Here is a 15,000-nt window from a genome sequence, read left to right on the forward strand (position 1 = left end):
GGAGCTTCATGGAGACAGATAACGTTAATGTTAGCTGAAGGACAGCTAACGTTAATGTTAGCTGCCCTACAGCTGCCAGAGTTAGCTGGGAGCTTCATGGAGACAGCTAACGGTAATTTGTGTGTGTGTGTCTCAGTGTGTCAGACACACACAAATTACCATTAGCTGTCTCCATGAAGCTCCCAGCTAACTCTGGCACTTAACAGTAATGTTAGCTGCCTTACAGCTGGCAGAGTTAGCTTAGCTGGGAGCTTCATGGAGGCAGCTAACGTTAATGTTAGCTGCCCTACAGCTGTCAGAGTTAGCTGGGAGCTTCATGGAGACAGCTAAAATTTGTGTGTGTCTGACACACTGAGACACACACACAACACACACACACACACACACACACACACATAAACTGACTGTATCTGTGTGTATCTGTGTGTGTGTCCGTGCAGCTGAGACAGCCCCCCCGAGCTTCTCCCAGCGGCTCCAGAGCGCCGCGGTGCGCCAGGGCAGCCAGGTGAAGCTGGACGTGCGCGTTTCAGGCATCCCGGCGCCAACCGTGAAGTTCTTCCGAGAGGGAGCCGAGATCCAGAGCTCCGCAGACTTCAGGATCCTGCAGGACGGAGACATGTACAGCCTGCTGATCGCCGAGGCTTTCCCAGAGGATTCTGGGAATTATTCTGTCACCGCCAGCAACAGCAGCGGACGAGCCACCTCCACCTGCGAGCTGCTGGTTCAGGGTGAGGACTTTAAAGTGCTGGTTCAGGGTGAGGACTTTAAGGTGCTGGTTCAGGGTGAGGACTTTAAAGTGCTGGTTCAGGGTGAGGACTTTAAGCTGCTGGTTCAGGGTGAGGACTTTAAAGTGCTGGTTCAGGGTGAGGACTTTAAAGTGCTGGTTCAGGGTGAGGACTTTAAAGTGCTGGTTCAGGGTGAGGACTTTAAAGTGCTGGTTCAGGGTGAGGCCTTTAAGCTGCTGGTTCAGGGTGAGGACTTTAAATTGCTGGTTCAGGGTGAGGCCTTTAAGCTGCTGGTTCAGGGTGAGGACTTTAAAGTGCTGGTTCAGGGTGAGGACTATAGACTGCTGGTTCAGGGTGAGGACTTTAGACTGCTGGTTCAGGGTGAGGACTTTAAATTGCTGGTTCAGGGTGAGGCCTTTAAGCTGCTGGTTCAGGGTGAGGACTTTAAAGTGCTGGTTCAGGGTGAGGACTTTAAATTGCTGGTTCAGGGTGAGGACTTTAAGCTGCTGGTTCAGGGTGAGGACTTTAAAGTGCTGGTTCAGGGTGAGGACTTTAAGCTGCTGGTTCAGGGTGAGGACTTTAAGCTGCTGGTTCAGGGTGAGGACTTTAAAGTGCTGGTTCAGGGTGAGGACTTTAAGCTGCTGGTTCAGGGTGAGGACTTTAAAGTGCTGGTTCAGGGTGAGGACTTTAAGCTGCTGGTTCAGGGTGAGGACTTTAAGCTGCTGGTTCAGGGTGAGGACTTTAAAGTGCTGGTTCAGGGTGAGGACTTTAAGCTGCTGGTTCAGGGTGAGGACTTTAAGCGCTGCTGGTTCAGGGTGAGGACTTTAAAGTGCTGGTTCAGGGTGAGGACTTTAAGCTGCTGGTTCAGGGTGAGGACTTTAAAGTGCTGGTTCAGGGTGAGGACTTTAAGCTGCTGGTTCAGGGTGAGGACTTTAAAGTGCTGGTTCAGGGTGAGGACTTTAAGCTGCTGTTTCAGGGTGAGGACTTTAAGCTGCTGGTTCAGGGTGAGGACTTTAAGCTGCTGGTTCAGGGTGAGGACTTTAAGCTGCTGGTTCAGGGTGAGGACTTTAAAGTGCTGGTTCAGGGTGAGGACTTTAAGCTGCTGGTTCAGGGTGAGGCCTTTAAGCTGCTGGTTCAGGGTGAGGACTTTAAAGTGCTGGTTCAGGGTGAGGACTTTAAGCTGCTGGTTCAGGGTGAGGACTTTAAGCTGCTGGTTCAGGGTGAGGACTTTAAAGTGCTGGTTCAGGGTGAGGACTTTAAGCTGCTGGTTCAGGGTGAGGACTTTAAAGTGCTGGTTCAGGGTGAGGACTTTAAGCTGCTGGTTCAGGGTGAGGACTTTAAGCTGCTGGTTCAGGGTGAGGACTTTAAAGTGCTGGTTCAGGGTGAGGACTTTTAAAAGTGCTGGTTCAGGGTGAGGCCTTTAAACTGCTGGTTCAGGGTGAGGACTTTAAAGTGCTGGTTCAGGGTGAGGACTTTAAAGTGCTGGTTCAGGGTTGAGGACTTTAAAGTGCTGGTTCAGGGTGAGGACTTTAAAGTGCTGGTTCAGGGTAGGGACTTTAAACTGCTGGTTCAGGGTGAGGACTTTAAAGTGCTGGTTCAGGGTGAGGACTTTAAAGTGCTGGTTCAGGGTGAGGACTTTAAGCTGCTGGTTCAGGGTGAGGACTTTAAAGTGCTGGTTCAGGGTGAGGACTTTAAGCTGCTGGTTCAGGGTGAGGACTTTAAAGTGCTGGTTCAGGGTGAGGACTTTAAGCTGCTGGTTCAGGGTGAGGACTTTAAAGTGCTGGTTCAGGGTGAGGACTTTAAGCTGCTGGTTCAGGGTGAGGACTTTAAGCTGCTGGTTCAGGGTGAGGACTTTAAACTGCTGGTTCAGGGTGAGGACTTTAAGCTGCTGGTTCAGGGTGAGGACTTTAAACTGCTGGTTCAGGGTGAGGACTTTAAAGTGCTGGTTCAGGGTGAGGACTTTAAAGTGCTGGTTCAGGGTGAGGACTTTAAGCTGCTGGTTCAGGGTGAGGACTTTAAGCTGCTGGTTCAGGGTGAGGACTTTAAGCTGCTGGTTCAGGGTGAGGACTTTAAAGTGCTGGTTCAGGGTGAGGACTTTAAAGTGCTGGTTCAGGGTGAGGACTTTAAAGTGCTGGTTCAGGGTGAGGACTTTAAAGTGCTGGTTCAGGGTGAGGACTTTAAGCTGCTGGTTCAGGGTGAGGACTTTAAGCTGCTGGTTCAGGGTGAGGACTTTAAAGTGCTGGTTCAGGGTGAGGACTTTAAAGTGCTGGTTCAGGGTGAGGACTTTAAAGTGCTGGTTCAGGGTGAGGACTTTAAACTGCTGGTTCAGGGTGAGGACTTTAAAGTGCTGGTTCAGGGTGAGGACTTTAAAGTGCTGGTTCAGGGTGAGGACTTTAAGCTGCTGGTTCAGGGTGAGGACTTTAAAGTGCTGGTTCAGGGTGAGGACTTTAAGCTGCTGGTTCAGGGTGAGGACTTTAAAGTGCTGGTTCAGGGTGAGGACTTTAAGCTGCTGGTTCAGGGTGAGGACTTTAAAGTGCTGGTTCAGGGTGAGGACTTTAAGCTGCTGGTTCAGGGTGAGGACTTTAAAGTGCTGGTTCAGGGTGAGGACTTTAAGCTGCTGGTTCAGGGTGAGGACTTTAAGCTGCTGGTTCAGGGTGAGGACTTTAAGCTGCTGGTTCAGGGTGAGGACTTTAAGCTGCTGGTTCAGGGTGAGGACTTTAAAGTGCTGGTTCAGGGTGAGGACTTTAAAGTGCTGGTTCAGGGTGAGGACTTTAAAGTGCTGGTTCAGGGTGAGGACTTTAAAGTGCTGGTTCAGGGTGAGGCCTCAGCTGGAGCATGTTTAACAGCATCAGGATAGTTTACACCTTACACTTTTGTGTGTGTCTGGCTTCATAACATATTACTTTGGCCCTAAACCTCTGTCTCAAACTACTGTATATTAATTATTACATTAACAGACATGATTGAAGACTGATAAATGTCTCGTGAGCGAACGTGTCGTTCAGTGTCTCGTACGGACATCAAGACTTAAACCGCCGTGTTTGCTTCTGCTGCAGGTGAAGAAGCCGTACCAACGAAGAAGACTAAGACCGTAGTTTCCACCTCCCAGATGGCCAGTTCCCAGACCAGAGTGCAGAGGGTGAGACACACCGAAGCTCAGCTTCACTCACTTCTCTGTAGGGTTGGAGCCTAACCAGCCAGCCCCACATCCAGATGTTTCCTGTCTCCATCACCTAATTAATACTGTCCTTCACCACTGCACAGTCTGCATTAGTGTTCATTTTGTCACCTATTTTTAATTTAGTCTTAGTCTTGTGCCAAACATTTTTGTTAGTCAAGTTTTAGTTGACTAAAAGTCTCGCCATTTTAGTCAAGTTTTAGTCAAAACATTTTAGTCTTTTTTTAAATAAATTATTTCTGATAACCATTTCAGTCAAATAGTTACAAAAATAAATAAATTATATAAAGTTATATAAATATTGAGCCTCTTCCTTATTTCACCAGTAAACCACTGCATTGGAAAAGGATATTTTACAATAAAATAAATGCAGCACGAAACTGGCGAGGCGTATTTCAAGTGAACGCAACATCTGTGTTGTTTTTCAGACAACGGCAGCTACAGACTGTCGTACGTCTCGTGTTGGAATCCTCCACAGTGAAATAGAGACAAACCTTTACACCGTTTAGCTGTCAGCATTGTAACCCTTTTATATATGTCAATGATTGTAACCGTGTTTACTCCAACTGCTAGCTAACGGTATGCTAACGTTACCTGCTGCCAGGTATAGTGTTAACTATCTAACGGTAGGCTAACGTTACCTGCTGCCAAGTGTAGTGTTAACTAGCGCCCCATGCAGCGATGTTTCGGTTGACTCTAACGTCCGATTAGGAGCATCAGAGAGAAGCGCAGGCATTTAAGTGGCACCAAAATCTGCGTTGCTATTCGGTCCGGTAGATAACGGTCGTTAACCGGGTCTCGGTAACAGCTGAATATTCTATCTAATGATGAAAATTATTTAATAATATTTGAAAATATATAATATAATATTTAAAGAAAGGCAACATTAAAAAGAAAGGTCTTCAGACTGGATTTAAAAGAAGTGAGAGTTGCAGCGGACCTGCAGTCTACAAAGAAACTCCTTTCTCCTCCACACTGTCACGTGATGACAACCACACATCATTACATACATTATATTTAATATTTAATCCATGTCTCCTATATACAGTACAGGCCAAAAGTTTCCTTTTTATTTTCATGACTATTTACATTGTAGATTCTCACTGAAGGCATCAAAACTATGAATGAACACATATGGAATTATGTACTTAACAAAAAAGTGTGAAATAACTGAAAACATGTCTAATATTTTAGATTCTTCAAAGTAGCCACCCTTATATTTTTTATTAATAAGGGAAATAATTCCACTAATTAACCCTGACAAAGCACACCTGTGAAGGTAAAACCATTTCAGGTGACTACCTCATGAAGCTCATTGAGAGAACACCAAGGGTTTGCAGAGTTATCAAAAAAAGCAAAGGGTGGCTACTTTGAAGAATCTAAAATATAAGACATGTTTTCAGTTATTTCACACTTTTTTGTTAAGTACATAATTCCATATGTGTTCATTCATAGTTTTGATGCCTTCAGTGAGAATCTACAATGTAAATAGTCATGAAAATAAAAAGGAAACGCATTGAATGAGAAGGTGTGTCCAAACTTTTGGCCTGTACTGTAAGTGCATTGCATTTTTTTTAATGACGGTATTGAAACTGATACCGTTGCTATTTGTAAGACCCCGCGGTGTTACCGTATTACCGCCCAACCCTCCTGGGAACTTAGTTCAACATGTTGAAGTATGAACTATGAACTGAACTTAGTTCATTTTAAAATTTGTGAACTGAACTTTGAACTAGTTCATGTAGAAAGTGAACTTTCCCAACACTTGTTGTGTTGAGTGGTCATGGCTGGCGTCTCACTCTGCCATCTTCTCCCCCATCCCCACCCCTCCCCATCTCTCTTCTCCCCACCCCCATCAGAAGGTGGAGTCCAGTTTCCAGTCCAGCACCATGATGGAGATGCACGTCGAAGGAGGAATGATGACTCAGCATCTGGCTCACAAGACCCCTCCGCGGGTCCCCCCGAAGCCGACCTCCAAGTCCCCCCCGTCCTTTGTTTCCAAGGTGACGGCAGGACGCCAGCAGTCGCCGTCACCGGTCCGCCACGTGAAGGGCCCGTCTCCCGCGCCCGTCAGGTAACCCTCCCCTCCTCTCACGTACTCACTTAAAACTTACATGAAGTGTCGGGCTGCAAAGACGAATCGATTAGTCGACAGTAGGGCTGGGCGATATGGAGAAAATCAAACATCACGATAGTTTTGACCACATACCTCGATATCGATACCGCAACGATATTGTAGTGTTGACTATCGGTGCTTTCACTAAATATTGACACAATGAGATTTTAGATAAATAATCATCAGTAATGAGAATATAATGACTAAGTGGGTAAAGGTGAATAATAGAACAGTTACAGTCTGGAAAGTACATAACTTTACTGTAATACAGCCTTTACAACCAGGAAAAGACACTTATGCCATATTACTATCTACTTATTATCAATATATTGCCCAGCTCTAGTCGACAACTATTAAGATGATCCATGAATCAGTCTGAGTCATTGTTTATGGTAAAACAGGTAAACTTGTGAGATGTCAGCTTGTTAGCTGTGAATATGTTCTAGTTTCTGGGACAGTAGGTGTAGCCCTGAGTGAACACGTCCTGCTGATGTTACAGTGTGATGTAATCTCTGTGTTGTGTGTCTGTGTGCTGTGTGTTGTGTGTCTGTGTGCTGTGTGTTGTGTGTCTGTGTGTTGTAATCTGTGTGTTGTGTGTCTGCAGACCTGTCTCTCCCTCCAGCAGACTCTCCGTCTCCCCCATCAGACCCGTCAAGTCTCCCATCATGACCAAGAAACAGGTGAGAACGTGTATGTGTGTGTGTGTATGCGTGTGTGTGTGTGTATGTGTGTGTCTGTCTGTGTGTGTGTGTGTACGCGTGTGTGTATGTGTGTGTGTGTATGCGTGTGTGTTTATGTATGTGTGTGTGTTTGTCCGTCTGTGTGTGTGTGTGTATGCGTGTGTGTGTGTGTGTCTGTCTGTGTGTGTGTGTGTCTGTCTATGTGTGTGTGTGTCTGTCTGTGTGTGTGTGTGTGTCTGTCTGTGTGTGTGTGTGTCTGTCTGTCTTTGTATGCGTGTGTGTCTGTTTGTGTGTGTGTGTGTACGTCGCATTGTGTGTGTGTGTGTGTGTGTGTGTGTGTGTGTGTATGCGTGTGTGTGTGTCTGTCTGTGTGTGTGTGTGGTGTGTGTATGTGTGTGTGTGTGTGTGTGTGTGTGTGTGTGTGTGTGTGTGTGTGTGTGTGTGTTGTGTGCGTGTATGAGAGTGTTTATTTGAGCCTACGGGTACAAATTAAGTAACCTGAACCTGTCTCCTAAAGTAAAAACGAGACATTTCTCTCCTTCCTCCTGCAGCTCTCGTCTGCCGAGGTCCTGCCGCCCTGGAAGCAGGGAGGCTACGCGTCTGAAGCCAGCTACGCCAGTATGACCGGCATGGCCAGTGCCAGCAGTATGACCGGCATGGCCAGTGCCCCAGTATGACCGGCATGGCCAGTGCCAGCAGTATGACCAGTATGACCAGTGTGACCAGTGTGAGCAGTGTGAGCAGCGCCAGCCAGCTTCATGTGGAGAAACACTGGGAGCAGCAGGTCACCGCCACCAAAGAGGTGAGGACGCCGGATTGCCGTTAACGTGACGCTGCATGCAGGCTGGGTCAAACATTTAGAGTCAGTGAATCCCAAACACTCACTCATCAGACCGCCAATACGCCATCGCCTCTTTCATATTAGGGCTGGGAAGCACAGGGAACCTCACGATACGAGAGTACACGATACACGGCTCAGAATACAGATAATATCGCAATATACAGCTCAGAATACAGATAATATCGCAATATACGGCTCAGAATACAGATAATATCACGATACACAGCTCAGAATACTGATAATATCACGATACACAGCTCAGAATACCGATAATATCGATATACGGCTCAGAATACAGATAAGCACATCGAGAATACAGATAATACGAATACAGATAATATCATACACGGCTCAAAATACAGATAATATCACGAAAAGGCTCACAGAATACAGATAATATCGCAATATACAGCTCAGAATACAGATAATATCGCAATATATGGCTCAGAATACAGATAATATCACGATACACAGCTCAGAATACCGATAATATCACGATACACAGCTCAGAATACCGATAATATCACTATATACGGCTCAGGATACAAATACTATCACGATACATGGCTCAGAATACCGAAAATATCACGATATACGGCTCAGGATACAGATAATATCGCGATACACAGCTGAGAATACAGATAATATCACGATACACGGCTCAGAATACAGATAATGCCGCGATACACGGCTCAGAATACAGATAATATCACGATACACGGCTCAGAATACAGATACTATCACGATATACGGCTCAGGATACAGATAATATCACGATACATGGCTCAGAATACAGATAATATCACGATACACGGCTCAGAATACAGATAATATACGATATACGGCTCAGGATACAGATAATATCACGATACACGGCTCAGAATACAGATAATATCACGATACACGGCTCAGAATACAGATAATATCACGATGCATGGCTCAGAATACAGATAATATCACGATACACGGCTCAGAATACAAAAATCATATTATCGCTCAGAATACAGATAATATCATAATGCCCCGGTAGAATACAGATAATATCAGGCGCAGCGCCCAAATACAGATAATATCACGATATACGGCTCAGAATACAGATAATATCACGATACATGGCTCAGAATACAGATAATATCACGATACACGGCTCAGAATACAGATAATATCACGATGCATGGCTCAGAATACAGATAATATCACGATGCATGGCTCAGAATACAGATAATATCACGATACACGGCTCAGAATACAGATAATATCACGATACACGGCTCAGAATACAGGTAGTATCACAATACTAAAACTATATCCTTTCCTAAAACACAAACACACACACACACACACACTCTTACACACACAGACACACGTGGCCTTGGCATCTGTCTGGGGGGACGTGGCCTTGGCGTCTGTCTGGGGGGCCGTGGCCTTGGCGTCTGTCCCAGTGTGATGTCTGAGTGTGAACATGAACGTGTTTTTGAGCTCGTCTTATTGTAAATGTCCGCTAACCGTGAGCCAGCGCTCGGCGCCAGGCGCTAACCGTGAGCCAGCGCTCGGCGCCAGGCGCTAACCGTGAGCCAGCGCTCGGCGCCCGGCGCTAACCGTGAGCCAGCGCTCGGCGCCCGGCGCTAACCGTGAGCCAGCGCTCGGCCCGGCTCTGCCTGTGTGTGGGATGAACGTTGTGTGTTGATGTGTCGATGTGCTGTGACTGCATCAGGACCAGCATGCTTCCCAGGACGATAAGAGCGTCGCCGTGGCTACCGTGGTGGCGGCAGTGGATCAGGTTCGGAGTCGGGCCCGCGTCTGAGGTCGCTGTGTCGCAGCAGGTAGACCGCCCACCCCCCCCCGCTGTCTGCTGCCAAACTCGTTCTTCATTTATCTGAATTCACTCTTTCTTCTCTTCATGCATCTGAGCACAGCCCTGCTCCCCAGAGGATGGACCTCTCTCACTTTAACACTGTTAGCGTTCACTGTGTGTGTGTGTGTGTGTGTGTGTGTGTGTCTGTCCGTGTGTGTGTGTCTGTGTGTGTGTGTCTGTGTGTGTGTGTGTGTGTGTGTGTGTGTGTGTGTGTGTGTGTGTGTGTGTGTGTCTGTGTGTGTGTGTGTGTGTGTGTCTGTGTGTCTGTGTGTCTGTGTGTGTGTGTGTGTGTGTGTGTGTGTGTCTGAGAGAGATAAAGAGGCAGCAATATAATTCACAATATTGATTCATGTTTCTATCATTATTTTAATCTAACTGTGCAGCAACCAACTGCCATTGAATACTTTACTTCTTCATCCTCCTCACTGTATCTCCCGTCCATCTTCTCTTTGCTACACACACACACACACACACACACACACACACACACACACACACACACACACACACACACACACACACACACACACAAACTGCACGTTTCCTCCTGAATGTTGCACGTTTTGTGTCTTTCCTGCGTGATTGTTTCTTCATATTGTGTGTATGTATAATATGGAAATATTGTCTAATTCTTCGGGGCTTTTGGGTGGAGCATCTCCTCCCAGACCTCCTCCTGTGGAGGTCCTGAGCTCTGTGTGCTGTCCCAGACCTCCTCCTGTGGAGGTCCTGAGCTCTGTGTGCTGTCCCAGACCTCCTCCGGTGGAGGTCCTGAGCTCTGTGTGCTGATCTCTGTGCCCCCCCAGGCTGAGGGTGAGGTCAAAGCCGAGGCCGTGGCCACGGTGGTGGCCGCCGTGGACCTCGCGCGTGTCCGCCTGCCCGTGCACGCTAGAGACGGGCCGGCTGTAGAGGAGGAGATCAGGCAGCCGGTCGCAACAACAACCGAAGAGAAACATGTCGTTGTAATGAAAACGCTTCCAGCTGAAGCCCCCGCAAAGCCGCTCACAGTCTCCCTGGAAACCAAGGAAACCAAGGAAACCAAGGTCTCAGGAGTTTGATATCGGATGTGATTTCTGACCATAGAGAGGCAAAGTCCCGACCTTTCCTTTGTCCATCGTGGGACTTTATTTCATAAATATTCTGACCGGTAGTGAACTGGGGGAGAGACAGATTCATGTTTAGATCCCGTTTGAATTGAGCCATGAGTTACAATTCACAGTTCAATTCACAATTTGCAGTTCACACATGCCTTTGGCGCCCAAAGAATCGAGAAAAAAAAAAAACACTAAAATTGCTGACAAAAGTGGGAATAATCAGGAAAAAAACATATCTTTCAAACTGACAAAAATCACATATGGTGGCGATAGACCGATATATCGGGCTGATATTTGCGTTTTTACTGCTGCTTGGTTTCCCCTATGATTTTTTCCCGCCATTATTTAGAGACAGGCATCCACAGGCAGCTCTGTGTTGCTGGAGACGCTGCAGTTCACGTGCAGACCGTGCACTGCCCTCCACCACCAGCACCATGGCAGTCTTACATTACAAATCAAGCACTTTATTTCAATGGCTACTTTTCAGGTTTATTGTTTTCTTAAATTATTTAAATGTGTTGACAGATGACATTTTGTGATGACCTGATTATATCGGTCTTATAATATGTCAGCGAGCATCATCAGGGCTGTGTTGGAGATGTTGATGAAAGCCTTTTACACTTGCACAGTTAACCACATGCTGAGCACCCATCCATATGATGCACACTGCACAGTTAACCACATGCTGAGCACCCATCCATATGATGCACACTGCACAGTTAACCACATGCTGAGCACCCATCCATATGATGCACACTGCACAGTTAACCACATGCTGAGCACCCATCCATATGATGCACACTGCACACATAATTTGGTTGATATGAATGTAAGATGATTGCAGAAGTGACATTGATCTGTGTTTCTGTTTATTTTTAAAGAAATGACAGAGCAGATTCTGAAAACAAATCCAGTGCGGCAGGGTTTTACATCTTTCTGATGTGTAAATTGAGGGAGCAAAAGCAGTCCAAATATCGGCTCAAGAAAATCGGCTAAGGCTGATGAAAAAAATCGGTGTTGATATGTATAGGCACTAAAAAATCCATATCTGTCGATCCCTAATATATGTAATCCACAGCTGCTTAATTCAAACAGGATCTGAACATTATTTGACTCCTCCCGTTCTCTACCGGACACATTTTTTTACCGAAATAAAGTCCCGCAGTGGTCCAGCGGAAGCAGAGGGACTTCTCTCTTTAAGAGTCTCAGTTTTCTTACGATGAACTCTGTTGGTCACTCCAGATTCAGAGAACAGCAGAGCTGTCCTCCCGGGTGGACGCGGGTCTCGCCCCGTCTCCAGTAGTTCCACATTTCACAGTTTCTAAAGTCTCCGTCCCAAAACACGAACCGAGCCACCACGAGGTAAGAGAGGAGCTGCAGGCCCATCATCGCCGTCCATCCATCATCCCAAAATCCTCCCATTTCATCATCTTTTAACTCCCGCACATCTTAACGGTCCGGTCTCTCCACTGGTGTGTTCTGTGGTGTGATTCACTTCCTGCTCACATCCTAAAATATACATCATCACGTGTTGTCTTCGGAGGCTGCCACGAAGTCACGTTACCAGAGAATGTCTAATAAAGGGGAGAACTTACACTGTAGGGGAAACTTCTGGCTTCTGAACTGGTTGCAGTTCCACTCTGGTTCCACTAGAGGGCGCTCACATATATATGTGTGTATGCGTGTGTGTGTGTCTGTGTGTCTGTGACTCCCATTCATTTAGCCATCTAGCTCCATAGATTCCCATTCATTTAGCCATCTAGCTCCATAGACTTCCATTCATTTAGCCATCTAGCTCCATAGACTCCCATTAATTTAGCCATCTAGCTCCATAGACTCCCATTCATTTAGCCGTCTAGCTCCATAGACTCCCATTCATTTAGCCATCTAGCTCCATAGACTCCCATTCATTTAGCCGTCTAGCTCCATAGACTCCCATTCATTTAGCATCTAGCTCCATAGACTCCCATTCATTTAGCCATCTAGCTCCATAGACTCCCATTCATTTAGCCATCTAGCTCCATAGACCCCCATTCATTTAGCCATCTAGCTCCATAGACCCCCATTCATTTAGCCATCTAGCTCCATAGACCCCCTTTTTTCTCCAAAAACCCCCATTCATTTAGCTGTCTAGCTCCATAGACCCCCATTCATTTAGCATCTAGCTCCATAGACCCCCATTTATTTAGCCATCTAGCTCCATAGAGTCCCATTCATTTAGCTGTCTAGCTCCATAGACCCCCATTCATTTAGCTGTCTAGCTCCATAGACCCCCATTCATTTAGCATCTAGCTCCATAGACTCCCATTCATTTAGCCGTCTAGCTCCATAGACCCCCATTCATTTAGCTGTCTAGCTCCATAGACCCCCATTCATTTAGCTGTCTAGCTCCATAGACCCCCGTTCATTTAGCTGTCTAGCTCCATAGACCCCCATTCATTTAGCCATCTAGCTCCATCGACCCCCATTCATTTAGCCATCTAGCTCCATAGACCCCCATTCATTTAGCCATCTAGCTCCATAGACCCCCATTCATTTAGCCGTCTAGCTCCATAGAGTCCCATTCATTTAGCCATCTAGTTACATAGACCCCCATTCATTTTGCACTGGACCCCCCAGTGGAACTCTGGTGGAAATGCAACCAAATTCTTTACAATGGGGCTGAATAGGGAGTGAACAGGCTTTCCGTAGACCGGCTCTGGTCAATGTGTTACCACATACCAAAAAAATAGTTAAGGAGGAAAAGGTTGTTGTTTTTTTTTTTTTTTTTTTTTTTTTTTTTTGTTTTTTTGTTTTTAAGTTGTTTTTGATTCACCTAGCTAATATAATTTTTTTTTTTTTTTTTTTTTTTTTTTTTTTTTCTTTCCTATTTAAGGGTAACTTCAGCATCTTTCAACAACAATCTTTAAAACTGGTCCAGTATTAAACCAGAACCAGGCTGTAATGTAACCCTACAGGACTAATGTTCAGCAGCAGTTAGAGTCCACTTAAAGTTCTGTTGTTGCTGCTGACAGACTCCGATTATTATTCTAAGTATCTGACAACATTATGGGATGGATCCCTACAGAGATAGAGCTTTTAGTTAAAGAGTAAGATCCTTTTAGTTTAACATGAAACCGCCCCGAAATCACCATCACCAAACTCCACCAGACTCCATGTAAATAATCAGGACTTTTATCATCGTAAAACACACTTCATTCAAAGTGGACGGAAAATAAATAAAACTATGAAAAGCCGTCTTGGTTCATCTTTCCACTGTTCCAACAATTACCACTCTGGTTTGGTTGAAATAAACCCTTAATTCACCCATTTACATGTGGAGATATGCTGGCTCTATACACGCTAAAAGTCCTGATTATTTACATGGAGTCTGGTGGAGATATGCTGGCTCTATACACGCTAAAAGTCCTGATTATTTACATGGAGTCTGATGGAGATATGCTGGCTCTATACACGCTAAAAGTCCTGATTATTTACATGGAGTCTGGTGGAGATATGCTGGCTCTATACACGCTAAAAGTCCTGATTATTTACATGGAGTCTGGTGGAGATATGCTGGCTCTATACACGCTAAAAGTCCTGATTATTTACATGGAGTCTGGTGGAGATATGCTGGCTCTATACACGCTAAAAGTCGTGATTATTTACATGGAGTCTGGTGGAGATATGCTGGCTCTATACACGCTAAAAGTCCTGATTATTTACATGGAGTCTGGTGGAGATATGCTGGCTCTATACACGCTAAAAGTCCTGATTATTTACATGGAGTCTGGTGGAGTTTGGTGATGGTGATTTCGGGGCTGTTTCATGTTAAACTAAAAGGATCTTACTCTTTAACTAAAAGGTCTATCTCTGTAGGGATCCATCCCATAATGTTGTCAGACACTTAGAATAATAATCTGAGACTGTCAGCAGCAACAACAGAACTTTTAGTGGACTCTAACTGCTGCTGAACATTAGTCCAGTAGGGTTACATTACAGCCCGGTTCACAGCTGTTGGTTACAGCGTTCTCGCTTAACACTGGACACATTTCAAAGACTTTTGTTCACATCAGTCACTTAGACACCAATGAATGGGAAAGTTAGGGTCCAGGTTTCTCCAGCAGACCTAGGTAGGAATATTTGATGGACTTGTGTCTGCAGCCCTGTTAGGAGTTACCATCACACCCCCTGATTGGACGCTTTGGTTTGGACGCTCTCTGTTCTGTTTCTGAATAACGTTAACCAAACGTTAACGCTGCTGTGGTTGGCTCGGCCAGGTTTCCATCGCCGGCTCTGCCATCGCCACTCTGCACAAAGAGCTGTCGTCCTCCTCCGCTCCCAGAAAGATCATCAAGCCCGTCAAGTCTCCCAGTCCATCTCGCCGTGCGGTGGCGCCGCTGCTGCCGGCCGTGCACGGGACGCCAGAGCCCCTCCCCCCGCCGTTTCGAGACGCCAGATATCAGCGGGGCGGAGCGAGCGAGGAGGAGTTTGAGGACTGGGAACCTCAGGTTGGTCCGACCCCCTTCGCTTCC

General features: G+C 46.0%; 2 protein-coding genes across 2 annotated transcripts in view; both read left to right on the forward strand.

Moving 5' to 3' along the window:
• Nucleotides 1-15,000, forward strand: part of tgfbr2l (transforming growth factor beta receptor-like) — a 435,413-nt gene that overhangs the window by 219,437 nt on the left and 200,976 nt on the right. The gene's annotated exons all lie outside the window — the stretch shown is intronic.
• LOC120570023 (titin-like) overlaps nt 1-15,000 on the forward strand; it is a 208,193-nt gene that overhangs the window by 13,545 nt on the left and 179,648 nt on the right. Inside the window, 9 exon segments of the mRNA XM_039818258.1 lie at nt 441-728; nt 3,782-3,864; nt 5,763-5,977; nt 6,624-6,699; nt 7,251-7,375; nt 7,426-7,501; nt 10,199-10,435; nt 11,729-11,848; nt 14,746-14,976. Coding sequence (XP_039674192.1) covers nt 441-728; nt 3,782-3,864; nt 5,763-5,977; nt 6,624-6,699; nt 7,251-7,375; nt 7,426-7,501; nt 10,199-10,435; nt 11,729-11,848; nt 14,746-14,976 — 1,451 coding nt within the window.

The sequence above is a fragment of the Perca fluviatilis genome, chromosome 12, assembly GCF_010015445.1.
Source record: "Perca fluviatilis chromosome 12, GENO_Pfluv_1.0, whole genome shotgun sequence".
NCBI lineage: Eukaryota > Metazoa > Chordata > Actinopteri > Perciformes > Percidae > Perca > Perca fluviatilis.